At 36.8% G+C, this 16,870-nt stretch overlaps 1 protein-coding gene across 4 annotated transcripts in view; it reads left to right on the top strand.

The window, feature by feature from the left end:
* DPP8 (dipeptidyl peptidase 8) overlaps positions 1 to 14,472 on the top strand; it is a 52,428-nt gene extending 37,956 nt beyond the window's left edge. For 2 of the 4 annotated variants that reach the window (XM_045541099.1, XM_045541085.1), the window contains exons 15-20: positions 1,079 to 1,224; positions 4,181 to 4,327; positions 5,574 to 5,726; positions 7,293 to 7,435; positions 7,911 to 8,022; positions 10,348 to 14,472. In XM_045541099.1, the coding sequence (XP_045397055.1) occupies positions 1,079 to 1,224; positions 4,181 to 4,327; positions 5,574 to 5,726; positions 7,293 to 7,435; positions 7,911 to 8,022; positions 10,348 to 10,470 (824 nt within the window). In that variant the 3' untranslated portion in view covers positions 10,471 to 14,472. Of the gene's footprint in view, positions 1 to 1,078; positions 1,225 to 3,272; positions 3,339 to 4,180; positions 4,328 to 4,767; positions 4,954 to 5,573; positions 5,727 to 7,292; positions 7,436 to 7,910; positions 8,023 to 10,347 lie in introns of those variants that run through there. The other 2 variants (XR_006733164.1, XM_045541106.1) reach the window with 2 other exon arrangements.
* Positions 14,473 to 16,870: the final 2,398 nt, after the last annotated feature.

Below are 16,870 nucleotides of genomic sequence, written 5' to 3'. Positions count from 1 at the left end.
TGTTGTTTTTTTGTTTTTTTTCTTTGAGACAAAGTCTCACTCTGTTGCCCTTGCTAGAGTGCAGTGGCGTCATCATGGCTCACTGCATCCTCCAACTCCTGGGCTTAAGTTATCCTCCTGCCTCAGCTTCCCAAGTAACTGGGACTACAGGCATGCGCCACCATGCCCAGCTAATTTTTTCTATTTTTGGTAGAGACAGGGTCTCGCTCTTGCTCAGGCTAGTCTCTATCTCCTGAGCTCAAATGATCCTCCCACCTTGGCCTTCCGAAGTACTAGGATTACAGCATGAACCACCATGCCCAGCCAAGAATTATCTATTTTTTAAATGCTTGATCTCTTAAATATAAAGAATGGACTAATTTTATGTATCTACTAATCTGCTTTATCCCCAGATCTTTTTTCCTGTTAAATATTTTCTTTCATTAGTAATATCTGCCAAGGGATTGAGAAATTAGTGCAGAACCAAAAGGTATAGGTAATTTTAATGTCCACAAGCAGAATTTGTAATATGATGATGATCTCTCCTTAGACAGTAATGTCATCTACTGTACACAGACACCTAGGAGGGATTATGTAGCTTTGGTGAACCAAAGACTGATGATGACTTTCTTTTTTCTAGGTTCTGGTCAGGCTTATTCTCTAATGGTCAGAAACAAATGTTACTGAACACCTGCAAATTAAATGGACTAAGTTAAATATGTGCTTCCTGTTTCTTTTTCTCCCCCTCAGCTTTAATGAAGTATAAGCCTGTTTCTAATCAGGTGTATGGCTTAACCATCAATAAGTTACACTGAACTAAGCATGAAGTATTTGTATAGTTCTGCACATAGATACCTCCTAGGCTCCAAGGATTATTCAGAATACTGTGTGTCTGCTTCTGAAATAGATAATTTGATGTGTTTGTTAGGCTTTTTTAAAGATGGATATTCTTGCATAATTTCTAGTTTATCATCTGAAAGAGGGCTAATCAGTTATTTGTATGTGGAGGTCTGGGTTTCAATGTCTTCTTCCTTGCTCTCGGATTATAGAGCTCCCATAAGAACTCCTTTTATAGACTCTGTATGTTACCTATTCACAGGTCCTCTTCCTGACTATACCCCTCCAGAAATTTTCTCTTTTGAAAGTACTACTGGATTTACATTGTATGGGATGCTATACAAGCCTCATGATCTACAGCCTGGAAAGAAATACCCGACTGTACTGTTCATATATGGTGGTCCTCAGGTGGGCATATTTATATACATATGTACATATATACGTACATATATATAATTTGTGATTTGTTTTTTAAGTATCTAGTCAGTTGTTTAGGTTAAAATTTTGAGCATTGTTGGGCCTCTGCTGTTAACAACTCTGGCTTATGTTCTGATTATCAAGTTTAGAAGTTCAGGAAGCTGGTATTTTTGTTAGATGGATAATTTGTAAATCTATAAATCAATTTCTTAATTTACAATAAGGAATATAACTCTTGTGGGGAGGAATATTCATGGAAGTAGATAAATATGTTGCTTTCTATGTAAAAAAAAGTTGTTTGGGAAATGAAATTAAATAACTAAATATCTTGGTGAATAAAAAGAGTCTTAGTGGATATTTTCAGAAAGTCTTAGTAGCCTAGCAAATTCCCCTATGTGTCTCAGGCAAACTAGAATACTTTTAATAGTTAAGGCAGCTGCTGTACTACTATTCAGCACTATAAGAAGTTTGCACCTTGATTTTTCTTTTAGTGGTTTAATATTAGCAGGTGACTGACTGTTAAGTAAATGGTATTAACTATCTGAGTAAAGTATTTTGGATAGGTGAATTGGTTAACTGGTAATTTTTTAAATTATTTACTCTTGATTAGATACCTTACATTGAGCCTTTGAAGAAATTAAAATATAATTACAGTGTTTTCATAATGCAACTCAGACTCAGTAATATCCCTTATAATTTTATACTCAGTTATATAGTATCTGGAAATATATCTAGATACCAAGTCATCAAGTCATACAAAAAAACAGAAACAAAATGACTACATAAGCCACAAAATCTGAGGGATGATGGTCATGTATTAAGTTAAATCACTTTGCCAAAATTTTGATTTACAAACAAAACAATTCACATTTGTATTATACTCATCTACACAAATCATAAAAGAGTTAAATTAGACTTGTACTTAAAACTTGAAGCCAAATCTTTGTAACTTAAAAAATGGCTTAACACAAAGCAATTCAGGAGAGAAATTACAGGGCACTTTCAGAAGCTTTACATGTTTGTTATATTATTTTGATAGTAAGGCTAAGTAGGAAGGGTGTTTCTCCTTCCCAGTGAAGAAATGATACAATATATGAGATAGGCAAAAGACACCATAAAAACTAGATTTTAAGACTTAAAGGACTCCTTATATTAGTAATTAAATTTAAAAAGGCTTAGCCACATGAAAAGATGCTCAATATCACTACTCATTAGGGAATGCAAATTAAAACCACAATAAGATACCAATTCACACCCATTCGGATGGCTTGTTATCAAAAAGAGGAAAATCTTAAGCATTGTACAGGATGTGGAGAAATTGGAACCTTGGTCCATTGCTGATGGAAATGTAAAATGGTGCTGCTGCTATGGAAAACAGTATCTCAATTCTTCAAAAAGTTAAACATAGAACTACCATATGATCCAGAAATTTCACCACTGGGTATATACCCAAAAGAAATGAAAGCAGGAACAGGCATTTGTACACCCACATCCATAGTAGTGTTATTCACAATAGCCAAAAGGTGGAAGCAATCCAAGTGTCCATCAACAAATGAATGAACAAAATGTGGTATATACATACAATGGAATGTTATTCAGCCTTAAAAAGGAGGAAATTTCCTTACCTGGTACATATGGATGAACCTTGAGGACGTTATGCTAAGTGAAATGAATCAGACACAAAAGGGCAAATATTGCATTATTCCACCTGTATGAGGTACCTATAATAGGCAAATTCATAGACATAGAAGATAGAATAGAAGTTGTAAGAACTGGAGGGAGGGAGGATAGGGTGTTATTCAATGGGTACAGAGTTTCTGTTTGGGATAATGAAAAAGTTCTGGAAATGAATAATAGTGATGGTTACAAAACACTGTGAATATGTTTAATGCCACTGAATTGTACACTTAAAGGATTGAAATGGTAAATTTTATGTTATGTACATTATACCATAATTTAAAAAGTCTTAGCCAATTCATTTAAAACAAAATTGTTTAGAGTACCTCATGAATTACAGCTATACTTTTTTGTACTTACAGAAACAATCATATTTGAAAGACTATAAGTGAATTCCATCATGTGGCTTTTGAAAAGCTGTAGGTCACCTAAGACGATTTATTGATTTCTTTCTCAAAATATTCTTTGGAAGCATTCAAATTTGGTGAGGCCATAGAAGAATCTGGTGTTCAATATGCAGGGAGATTTCCCCATGCGACTTCACATGATATAGCACCTCTGGCACTTCAGCCCATTGGAAGATAATTCATCCTCTTGGTTGATGACTCTATTTGGGTTAATTATAGAGACTCCTTAATGTAAGACCAAGTCTTTTTTTTTTTTTTTTTAAGGTGAGGTTTCACTCTGCCACCAAGCCTGGACTGGAGTGCAGTGGCTCACTGTAACCTCCAACTCCTGGGTTCAAGTGATCCTCCCACTTCAGCCTCCCAAGTAGCTAAGAGTACAGGCGCATGCCACCACACCCAGCCTGTGGTTTTCCCTAAATGCTCATGTTTATGCTCTTCTAGGCATGGTATTTCTTTTTCCATCTCTCTCTCTCTCTTTTTTTTTTTTTTAAGAGATAGGGTCTCTCTGTCACCCAGGCTGGAATGCAGTAAGGGGGATCCGTAGCTCACTGCAGCCTCACCCTCCTGGGCTCAAGATATTCTCCCACCTTAGCCTCCCAAGTAGCTAGGACTACAGGCAGGCACCACCAAGCCCAGCTAATTTTATTTTTTTGTAGAGATGAGGTCTCACTAGGTTTCCCAGGCTGGTCTTGAATTCCTGGCCTTAAGTGATCCTCTCGCCTTGGCCTCCCAAAGTGCTGGAATTATAAACGTGATCCACTTCATCTGTCCTAAACTTTCTATTTTTCACAGTGCCATTCCTCTCTTGTGCCTTTGTATGCTACCATATAATAAATTTCACTGAACTTGTATTTCTTCCTCAGGTACAGTTGGTGAATAATCGGTTTAAAGGAGTCAAGTATTTTCGCTTGAATACACTAGCCTCTCTGGGTTATGTGGTTGTGGTGATAGACAACAGGGGATCCTGTCACCGAGGGCTTAAATTTGAAGGCGCCTTTAAATATAAAATGGTGTGTGAGCATAAAAACACTTTTCTTTTAAAGACATTTACATTTTTTGGTGCATTGTTTGGTGTGAATCCCCAGAGAAAGGGTTAGGGGAAGGGGCGATGAGAGAGAGAGAGAGAGTCCGTGTGTGTGTGTGTGTGTGTGTGTGTGTGTGTGTGTGTGTGTGTTACAGTTTGGGGGTGGGGGTGAAGATGAAACTTGATATACACTAAGCTAGCTTATGTCTACTTGTATGTAACCTTGGGTAGCTGAGATAGAGCCACTTTTACATAGAAATACCCTCTCTTTCTATTTTGTATGTCCACCCTAGCCAGAAGGCAAACCATGTAGCTTTCAGCATCCTGTATGCTATTGAGGAATAATTGAGATTTGTTCTGTCCTCTGTAAAGAGGGAATCCAACTGGTTAGTGCCTTCCTTGTGACAAGCCTCTTTCTCTCTACAGGAAGCTTTAAATGCTACCTTTTAGAGATGCCCCATGTCCTTTCTGCTGCTTTGGGAAATGATGAGAATCCGATGTTCCTTTTGCACAGTAAGGCAGTTACTGTGTTTGCCAGTGTATTGGACATGCTGAGTAAGACATGGGGATTTTCTCCCACAGCCAGTTCTTTGACCTTATGTTGTATTTCATGTAAGTTTTTTGTTTTTATTTTTGTTTTAGGCTCAGTTGAGTGAGATTGTGTGCACTGGCAGGCCAAGTAATATAGACAAGGTGGTGGTGGTAGGAATTAGGTCTTTAAAGAAATAGTATGTTCAGTTCCTAGGGTGTATGATGGGGAAATAGAAAGATAGGGCCTCCAGAGTGATTCCTCTGCTTTATTGCACTAAATATTGAAAAGGAGAAGTAAAATTAATAAATCACTTAAGGGGGCTAATTTTTTGTCTTTGAGTATAGGAAGGCTTGTTACAAGGAAGATGTTGACCTCTTAGCAGACAACAGAACAAATGATGATAATGGGAAATACCCAAATAGCAAGGGACAGTTTGGGTAGCAGTAGGAAAGAACTTTATATGACTAAAGGGTAACTAAACTTTAGGACAGGCTAGCAACAGAAGCTATAGGGCTCTATCTCTAAACAGATTTTTAAAAAACTTTTTTGGGGCAGTAGAATCTCAGTTGATAGGGAATTCTAATCTAAGAAAACTTAAGGAATTTTTAGTAAAAAACATCTATCAGCTTTAAAAGCATTCTTGTAATGAGACTTTTATTCATCAGAATCAGTGAAATGTTCTCCCTTTTCTTTTTTACAGGGTCAAATAGAAATTGATGATCAGGTGGAAGGACTCCAGTATCTAGCTTCTCGGTATGATTTCATTGACTTAGATCGTGTGGGCATCCATGGCTGGTCCTATGGAGGATACCTCTCCCTGATGGCATTAATGCAGAGGTCAGATATCTTCAGGGTACGTGACTTTCCTATTGTACTCATTTTTGCAGTAAGGGTAGAATTTTCTGTAAATTGAGGATATGAGAAAATGTTTATTTTCTGAGAGTTTACAGAGTTGGCAATATTATAGAATGTTAGGGGCTGCATGTTTAATAGCCATGTGAGATGCATGTATATCTCAAGTCTAAATACATAGATACATATGTATATATTTTTTAAACACATGTCAACTTGACCAGTTATTGGCTGTTTATAGACATATGCCAGACATTGTGGGGGGTAGTTATGATTAGTAAAACACACAACACACATACATACTGAATTGTAGTTATTTGTTTAATTGTTGGACTACAAGCCCTAAGAGCAGGGACCTTTGTGACCTGTATACCACTGTATCCTCAGTAGTCAAGGCACATGGTAGGCCCTCAATAACTCTGTGTTGACTGAATGGCTTATTACATATATAAATGGTTATAATTCTGTAAACAAACTCTTAGAAAAATACACTAGGAAGGCCGGGCATGGTGGCTCACGCCTATAATCCTGGCACTCTGGGAGGCCGAGGCAGGAGGATTGTTTGAGCACAGGAGGTTAAGACCAGCCTGAGCAAGAGCGAGACCCCATCTCTACTAAAAATAGAAAGAAATTATATGGACAGCTAAAAATATATAGAGAAAAATTAGCCGGGCATGGTGGCACGTGCCTGTAGTCCCAGCTACTCAGGAGGCTGAGGCAGAAGGATCACTTGAGCCCAGGAGTTTGAGGTTGCTGTGAGCTAGGCTGACGCCACGGCACTCTAGCCCAGGCAACAGAGTGAGACTGTGTCTCAAAAAAAAAAAAGCAAATTTGGTGTGTGGGTTTTGTTTTGTTTTATTTTGTTTTAGACAGGGTCCTACTCTCTTTCCCAGGCTAGAGTGCAGTGGCATCATCGTAACTCCTGGGCTCAAGCAATTCTCCTGCCTCAGCCTCCTGAGTGGCTGGGCCTACAGGCACTTGCCACCACACCCTGCTAATTGTTCTATTTTTTGTAGAGACAGAGTCTCACTCTTGCTCTGGCTGGTCTCAAACTCCTTGGCCTCAAGCAATCCTCCCACCTCAGCCTCCCAGAGTGCTAGGATTACAGGTGTGAGCCTCTGTGCCCAGCTTTATTCATTGTTTTAAATTCTGTACTGCCAACAGAGGCTTTAAAAAAGTGACAGCTTTTCCTATATAAAACAGACAATTCTCACACATTTTTTCCCCACTTGCAGGAATGAGTTTACACTGAGGCATTTGTGTGCTCTGGTTCAGTGTCCCCCTTTAAAAAAAGGAGCCCACATTTGTTTTTCAGCTAGCCCAGGTTAAAGGTTTGATACATGGCATGCCCATGGAACATGAAACTTTACTGACTCACTAAGTATCAAATTCTTGACCTTGGCACTCCACTTTGATTTTCTGTTTCTTGAGACCATGTATGCCCCAGTAGTGGGGCTAAAGCCTAAGGATAATTTTAGCCTGCAAATTTGCGGTTGTAAGTTCTCATTGCTAGCCATTCTTTTTTTCTGAACCACACTTGACTGCGAATGAATGTTTTTGTACACAGGTTGCTATTGCTGGGGCCCCAGTCACTCTGTGGATCTTCTATGATACAGGATACACGGAACGTTATATGGGTCACCCTGACCAGAATGAACAAGGCTATTACTTAGGATCTGTGGCGATGCAGGCAGAAAAGTTCCCCTCTGAGTAAGTTCAGGCTTTAATATTAAGATTACAAATTTTAAATTGTATTTTTTAAAATTGTCTTTAGTCATAATGAAAGTTAAAACACTAAAAGACCACGACTAATGTTTTATAGAATATTAGAATGGCCTGGCTGTTTCTTGAAGTTGAATTGTATTTGAAGCAGTTGCTGATGCTGAAAAAAGTACACAGCTGTTTCAAGGTGGAAAAAATTGTATGTCTGCTTAAATATATTTTACAAATAGGGACATGCTATAATTACTGATGTTCTAACATTTTAATCTTTTAAATTTTTCAGTACATTTGGCATCTGGTTACTATATTACAAATTTAAATACTGAATCCTATTATTGATATTGTATATTCTAACATTACAATATAAGGAAGTTAATATAGTTAAATGTGATTAAAGGAGTTAAATGGTTTCCCCAAATACTCTGCTATTTTGCCTAATCCTCTAATATTTATATTTTTCCAGACCAAATCGTTTACTACTCTTACATGGATTCTTGGATGAGAATGTCCATTTTGCACATACCAGTATATTACTGAGTTTTTTAGTGAGGGCTGGAAAGCCATATGATTTACAGGTGAGCTATTCTGCATTTTCTAATTAAATACAGTGATTGATTACTTTGAAATCTAATCACTCTGGAGTAAGGCCAAATTTTCAGCTATGACTACTCTCTGCTTAAGAGAACTAAATTAATAGGCAAAGTTAGTAGTGCCTAGAGTTGGATAAAAATTGAGATTCTGTTAAAGTCAGGCTGATAAACTGACCTGTATACCTGTATCTACTTTCAGTTTTTAAGCATGGAAAAGATGACAGGGAATCCACTCACTGTTCTCCTTTGCTTTTTTTCTTCACCTTTGAAAGGTGAGGAAATGCTAGTTGATTTCATTTTTATAAAAAGATTTTTTTACAGCTGATTACATGGACTTATAATTTTATTTTACATTGACATTGGGGAAGAAAGCAGCAAATTATGCTCCTCCATTGCTCCCTTACTCAAAAAAATGGTTTTAAGAGAAACTGTTCCTCCATTTTACTCCTTAAACAGATTATGTGCTCATAAGAAATGAAATATATTACTTTTTTCTTTTTTATATTTCAGCTGACATTTATGTAGTTAAACTATGAGATATTTGTCTATATCAGCAATTTTCAAGACTTTTGGTCTCACGACTCCTTTACATACCAAAGAGCTTTGTTTATGTGGGCTATATCTATCACTATTTCTCATATAAGATATTAAAACTGAGGAAAATTTGAAATATTTTAAAATATAAGCTATTACATGTTAGTACAAATCACATTTTTATGGGAAAAAATACTGTATTCCAAAATAAAAATATATAATTTACTGAGAAAAAAATAGCATTATTTTGCATTTTTATAAATCTCTTTATTAGGTCTGACTTAATAAAAAAGATACCTGAATTTTTTTGATCTCTGTCTACATTCAATCTGTTGTGGTATGTTGTTTTGGCTAAAGTATATGAAGAAAAATTCAGCCTCACAGAGTATGTAGTTAGTAAGTGGGAAGAGTATTTTAGCCTTTTCAGATAATTATGGATATTCTTTGATACTACACCAAAACTGGACGAGTGGTAGTTTCTTAAAAGCTGGGGGATTTGGGGAGATTTTTCTTTTTTAATTTTTTTTTTTAAGGCAAGGTCTTGCTGTGTTGCCTAGGCTGGACTCGAACTCCTAGGCTCAAGCCATTCTCCCACCTCAGCCTCCTGAGTAGCTGGAACTACAGGTGTGCACCACTGCACCTGGCATAAAGCTTGGTTTTAGTGTGGAATCTGAAGCCATATCTATAAACTTTCATACTCTATTATGTTAAAATCTTTTGGATCTGGTATTTCAGGATGGATGTTTTACCCATCCATTTGTCATCTGGAAAATATTGGTTCATTGTGTTATGCCAGTCTTTCAAATTTTGACTCATTTTATTATACAGTTTTTTTAAAAATCACATATAGTAATGTTACCACTGATTTTCATCAGAAAAGTATCTAAGTATTGGGACACTCATGAGCTAATAGTGGTAGTGGCAGTTTTTGCAAGTTTTCCAAAATTCTAGTTTTCACTCAAAAGCTCAGATTTTATCATTGGCAACAAATACTATCAGTGTTGTCCTTGAGGTGACTTGCCACTTCAATTCATTTTTGAGAAAATGTTTACCAGATACCCAAGCCTAAATAACCATAGTTGTCAGTCATTCTTTGAAGTTAAAAATGGAGTTCTGTTAAAAAAAAAAAGTAGCAATTCAGCTTACAACTCGGTTGCAGAAGTACTTTTCCTTGAGCACAAGTGTTTTATGCATACTTCCCATTTTATTAACACAGAATGTTAAAAAGACTTCTACTCAGGGATTGCAATTTAACAAAATTCTAATTTTTACTGCTACTTAAGTGAAACTGACATTTTTCTTTTTTACAACAAGTCTGTGGTGTTGAAGAATACTGTGACTTCTAGTACAATTTAATGTTACTGCCTTGATTAATACTAAGGCACCAGCAGTTTTACTCACTATTGCTTTTGCATCATTAGCACAGATGCCAACCCAGGGGATAAAGGGCAAATAATGTCTTAGTATTGTTCTTAAAGTAGTTTTGACCTTGTATATTCCTTGAAAGTGTCTCAAAGGACCTCTCGAAGTCTGCAGATCTCACTTAAGGAGTGAACTGTTGGTCTACAGATAAATCCTTCATTAAGCCTAATATATGTAAGAAATTATAAGAAGAGGAGAAGAGCCTTTAGATAGGATGTATTATGTGATATCTCATAGAGACTGTTCTTTATATTATTAATCCTGATAAAAATCTCTGGAAAACCTTGAAAGAATATGTGTTATTAAATTCTTATTTTTGTATATTTTTATTTTTTTATTTTTGTTGTTGTTAAGATCTATCCTCAGGAGAGGCACAGCATAAGAGTTCCTGAATCTGGAGAACATTATGAACTGCATCTTTTGTACTACCTTCAAGAAAACCTTGGATCACGTATTGCTGCTCTGAAAGTGATATAATTTTGACCTGTGTAGAACTGTGGTATACACTGGCTGTTTAACCAAATGAGGAGGTTTAATCAATAGAAAACAAAGAATTGATCATCACCTTTTGATACCTGCCAAACATCTCCTGAAAGTAAATTTGGTGCCATGCAGGCGTCTACAGCTTATGGATAGTAATCTAATAACTTAACTGTACACATACAAAATTGAATGATACATATTTGTAAGGGACCCAGAAATACAAATACCATGAGAATTACTGAAAGAAATAAGACATTAGCACCATGTATCCAGACTACCCTATTTTCACTTTTAATAGCATTATAAACCTCATGGATTTAATTAGTGTATTTTTACAGTATACTTCTGAGTTTGTTAAAATATGATATTAGTGATTGGTTTGGTTCAATTCCAGAATCTCTGACTAGTTTCAGATTTGATAGAACTTAAATGTAATTGAATAGCTTATGTTTCGTTGCTTGGGGTGTATCCAGCATGTTATAAACTAATCGCTACTAAACCTAACTTAACCAGTCATTAATGATTTTTCAAGGATAACTTAGTGGCCTCCTAAAGACACTTATTTTGGCTCTGACCAGTTTTTAGCCAATTTAAACTGTATCTAGTATAAATAATTCTCATTTTTCTTTGATGACATGACAGAGTGGGTTTTTCCTTATGCATAAAGGCAAGTAACTATATGTAGCATGAATTTAATTAGTCTTATGATATTGATAATTACAGGCAGAAAAATTTGATTAGAGCTTAAATATTTGCAGGCAAGTTTCTTTTTTTCCTTTAGGAAAAAGAAAAAGTACACATTCACCTGTATTCTTCAGAAAATTTTAGTGGTGCCAGTTTCCATTCGATATTTCCTTATTAAAATGTTCCAGAGTTTTAGGGAGGTTGAAATTCTGGAATCACAGTGGGGTCGGGGAGACCAGGATGTGGGGAATGACAGGGAGAGGAGGTGGTAGCAGTCTGCTTAAGAACTAAACAGAGTAGTTTTAACAAAAAGACTCATGAAAAGTTTAGGAAGTGAAATTTAAACTCCTAGAATGTTAAGGAAACCAGAATTAAGAAATCACTGTATTGCCATCACAGCTGCAAACTAACATTATTCAGGGGAGGAAAAGTTCCTTAGAGTTGCTTTTATAATTCTAATTTTTTTTATTTTTTCCTTTTAATTTTAGAAACCTTGCAAATTTAAGCTTTACCCTTTTTAAATTATTTAAACATAATTTAGATACTATGAACTTAAAAAGGTTTACAGACTTCTTTCATAAGCTAATCCCCATCAAGCTATGGCTCTCTTTTTCAGTGCTTAAAGCCTATAAATAGTTTTCTTGAGTGGCCCTGACATTTTCTTGGTTTAGTCCTAGCACTTGACTGTGAAGAGAGCTCACAGGCTTTCAGGTGCTGATTGGGATCTGCCTTGATGGGGGGTTTGGGGTGCTAGATGGGTCATATTAGCACCAGTGGCAGGGAAGGCATCTATGGGTTTGAGCCTTTTTATCACAAGCTTCAGTGTTCAGAAAGTTATTGTTACCAATACTTTTAAACAACAAAGAAAAATTGCTGTTTCTTTCTCATCACTACAAAGAGTGGATTAGCCTCCATTAGTAAGGATGGTGGCTGTGCATCAGAGGTGTGGATTTCATCATTTAGGGCCAGGTGGGAGATGAGGAAAGCCCAGAAATGGCAGGGTGACCTGGTGGTTCTGTCCTTGGGAAGGAGATTAGATTTTGTTGTTTGTATTTATACTGTATAATAGATATCACACTTTTTCTTATTGTCTGTGTATGTATTGATTTTCATGTTTATGATATTTGCCCATGCCAAAATTTGTTTATATTTTTTCAATGTTAAATTAAATTGATTTGGGTAACTTTTCTTCCCCAGGAAAGTATTTTCCCCCTTGACTTAAGTATATATCTGACTGTTGAGGGGTTTTCTGGGGGGTTGGGGGGAGAGGACTAATTGGCCTCAAAGAATCTATCATTATATGATATGTGAAGTAGAAATGGTATACAGTAGCTTTTAGACAGCTGCTCATTTGAAACCTTTTACCCATTAAGGCTATTTCTTCAAAATGGCGTCTATTATTTTACCAAAACAAACTTAGAAAACCTCATGTACTCTTGAATTTACAGGTGTTTTCCTTTTACATCTTGCTTTCTCCTTTCCTCCTATCATAAAGGATGCTTCTTTTATATCCCAGTCACTTAACTGCCATTCTGCTTCCTTAGGGGGAAAATGCCTGACTGAATTGCAGAAAGATGGCTTGACTGAATTTTGTTTTTACAGCCAATGTGGAAAACATCACAGTCAATTGAAGCAATCAGAAATCTCACTAAAATTATTTGTACCCTGACTATGGGTAATGACTTAAAAGGCAAGAATATATAAAAGAAGCAACAGTTTGGTGAGAGCCAAAAAGCACTAGGTTAAACATCATACTAGGTTTTTGGATGCTTGATAAATGAGTATACTTGAACAACCATCAAGAGATGGTTGAGCATTATAGAACAATGGAACTCAAGGTCTAAAATTCATCTGGGATGCTTACTGAAGGAAATACAGTTTTGAATCTGACTCTTAGAAATTTAGATTCCATTGATTTGGGTAGAGACCAGGAATGCACATTTCTAACAAGATTTTCAGGTGATGCTAAAGCAAGTCATTTTGGAGTCAAGGTTTTTCCCTCTATGCCATTTCTGGCTTTTTTTCAAAGCCTCACACCAGAGAATGAAGTCACAGTACATGCATTACCTTTTTTTTTTTTCTTTTTTTTTTTTTAAGAGACAAGGTCTCACTTTTACCCAAGCTAGAGTGCAGTGGCACAGTCATAGGTCACTGCAACATCAAAATGCTGGACTGAAGTGTTCCTCCCACCTTGGCCTCCCAAAGTGCTGGGATTATAGGTGTGAGCTGCCATACCTGGCCTGCATTATCTTTTTAAAAGAATGAGATGTATGTATTGATGCTTACTTTTTTTACTACTTTATTTCCTACAGAAGATATATCCCACCTCACTGTACTATTGTTCTCTTTAGGTGGAATTATCTGTCATAGGACCATGCATTTTTCAAGCTGGAATAAATATTTGATCTAATCTAATGTTATCATTTGTTAGAAGAGCTGCCTGCACACTAGAGAGAGGAGGAAATAACACCCATGGCCACACAGCCAGTTAGTATTGAGGTGGTACTAGGCTCCATCCAGATGTCCTGACTCATAGTAGTTAAATGATATTATAGAAAAGGTAAATTTTTAAAGAAGTATTTATTAATATATTCCTATAAAACATTTTAAAGGTAACCACATAAAATGGTTAATTTTTTCCATTCTAAAGTAAATGCTAAGCATGCTTATTAATGAAGCAGTACTTCTAATTAGTATATGACATTCTGAAGTTAATTAAAATCATTGCACTAATGTGTCTTCCTTGGTGTAGTAGGGGATTGGAGGATTGGGATATAGAGTAGAGTGCTTGCTTAAGCCTGGGAGCCTGTCTTACAGCTAGTGGATGTGTGAAGAGACATGGCCATATCTAAAGTAAAATATGTAAGGTGAGTATCCATTCCCAGCAGATATAAAGAAATAAGGAAACTTCCCTGACTCCCACCCTCACAACCCCACCCAGCCCCACCTATCCATCTTCCAGCCTAAAATAGAGAGATATGTTAGTGCAAGGTGCTGAACTGTAGGTCATCATTTCATAAGTCCTTCACAGAGAAAGAAAAAGTAGTGTTTCTATGTTTGTTTTTAAATAACCCAAATACAAACTGATGTCGTATTCAGCAAAATTGGGATTCAGGTCTTTAATTTTAGAACATAAAGTGCCTGCTGTTATAAGCATTGACTTGTATAAAAAGAATTGCATGTCTCACTCCAGTAAGTTTATTGGTTTTCTTATTTTCAGCTACATGGCTTTTAATCATGTAAAGTGAAACATTACTTTTGTTGCATTTTATTACAGGTTCTTTGTTGCAATAAAGCTGCTGCTGAAATTAATTGATTTAAATGTTCCTCCCCCCCCCCCCCCCCCGCCATTTCCCCATTTGTGCAACCTTGCCTTGATGAGTGGCAACTGTGAAGTGATTAATACACATGAACAAGGTCGTGTATTTGCAGTGGAGAAGGGAGACTACAGGGTGAAGGATTACATAGGAGTCTTAATATAAACACTAACCGAAGTGCATCCAAGCCCAACGAGAGGTGTAGAGAAACTGCTTTGTACCTGTAAGTCAGTGATCCCCAACCTTTTTGGCATCAGGGACCGTTTTCAGGGAAGACAATTTTTCCACAGATGGGTAGGGGGGGAATGGTTTGGGGATGATTCAAGCACATTACATTTATTGTGCACTTTTTTCTATTATTGTAATATATAATGAAATGATTATACAACTCACCATAGGTTGGGGACCCCTGCTAAGTGCTTCGTGACAACCAGAGGTTGATACTACAGGGGTAGATGGTGCTTAGAGGCAGTGATTAGCATATCACTCCTGAGCACCTAGGGGTTTCTAGGAAGGAATGCTACGTCCACTTGATACTAGTTTCTGCATGCTGCCCAGGAAGTTTTGAGGGAGTTCAGTTAATAACTTTCCAGAGGTTTAGGTTTCTTTGACAATTTTCTGAGTTTTTGAAGCTATATTAGAGAAGGGAGGAGGGGAAGCAGATGAACCCCTTTAAAATTGAGTTTTGTGTGATAATCCTTCCAGAACAGAGATTTAATCTGGGTTCTGTAACCATCTGAAGTTGTATGTAAAATATTGCATGAACAATTAGTGGTACATTATTCTGGAGAGAAGCTCTTTAGCTTTATCAGATTATCAAAGAGATAATGATCAAAAAAAGTTAGGACACAAAAAAATGTAAAGATATTCCATGCTCTTGGATTAGAAGAGTCAATATTGTTAAAATGTCCATAGTACCCAAAGCAATCGACAGATTCAGTGCAATCCCCATCAGAATATCAATGACATAGAAACAGAAAAAATAATCCTAAAATTTATATGGAACCACAAAAGACCCAGAATAGCCAAAGCCATCCTGAGCAGAAAGAGCAAAATTGGAGAAATCACATTACCTGACTTCAAATTATATTACAGAGCTGTGGTAACCAAAGTGGCATGGTACTGGCTTAAAAACAGACACATAGACCAATGGAACAGAATAGAGAACCCAGAAATAAACCCACGCATCTACAGTGAACTTACCTTCAACAAAATTGCCAAGAACATACATTGGGGCCGGGCGTGGGGGCTCACACCTGTAATCCTAGCACTCTGGGAGGCCGAGGCGGGTGGATCGCTCGAGGTCAGGAGTTCGAGACCAGCCTGAGCAAGAGCGAGGCCCCGTCTCTACTAAAAAGAGAAAGAAATTATCTGGCCAACTAAAATATATATATAGAAAAAATTAGCCAGGCATGGTGGCGCATGTCTGTAGGCCCACCTACTCGGGAGGCTGAGGCAGTAGGATCACTTAAGCCCAGGAGTTTGAGGTTGCTGTGAGCTAGGCTGACACCACGGCACTCACTCTAGCCTGGGCAACAGAGCGAGACTCTGTTTCAAAAAAAAAAAAAAAAGAACATACATTGGGGAAAAGACAGTCTCTTCAATAAATGGTGCTGGGAAAACTGAATATCCATATGCAGAAAAATGAAACGAGCTTTATCTCTTGCCATATATAAAAATCAAAATGGATTAAAGACTTAAATCTAAGACATGAAACTACTAAAAGAAAACATTGGGGAAATGCTTCACGACATTGGCCTGGGCAAGGACTTCTTGAGTAATGCCCCCCAAACACAAGCAACCAAAGCAAAATAGGACAAATGGGATTATATCAAGCTAAAAAGCTTCTACACAACAAAGGAAACAATTGACAAAGAGACAACACAGTGGGAGAAAATATTTGGAAACTACCCATCTCACAAGGGATTAATAACTAGAATATATGAGGAGCTCTAACAACTCAAGAGGAAAAAAATCAAATAATCCTATTAAAAAACGGGCAAAGGATCTGAACAGACATTTCTCAAAAGAAGACATACAAATGCCCAAAAAGTATATTAAAAAATGCTCAACATCATTAGTCATCAGAGAAATGCAAATCAAAACTACAATAAGATACTATCTCACCCCAGTTAAAATGGTTTTTATCAAAAAAAACAGGCAATAATGAATGCTAGTGAGGATGTGGAGAAAGGGGAACCCTCATATACTGTTGGTGGGAATGGAAATTAGTGCAACCACCATGGAGGTTCCTCAAAAAACTAAAAACAGAACTACCAGATAACCCAGCAATCCCACTGCTAGCTATATATCCAAAAGAAGGGAATCAGTATATTGAAAAGATATCTGCACTCCCACATTTACTGCAGCACTATTCACAATAGCCAAGATTT

The sequence above is a fragment of the Lemur catta genome, chromosome 1 (assembly GCF_020740605.2).
Source record: "Lemur catta isolate mLemCat1 chromosome 1, mLemCat1.pri, whole genome shotgun sequence".
Lineage (NCBI taxonomy): Eukaryota > Metazoa > Chordata > Mammalia > Primates > Lemuridae > Lemur > Lemur catta.
The sequence above is the reverse complement of the archived record's forward strand: the minus strand, read 5'-3'. Positions and strand labels throughout refer to the sequence as shown.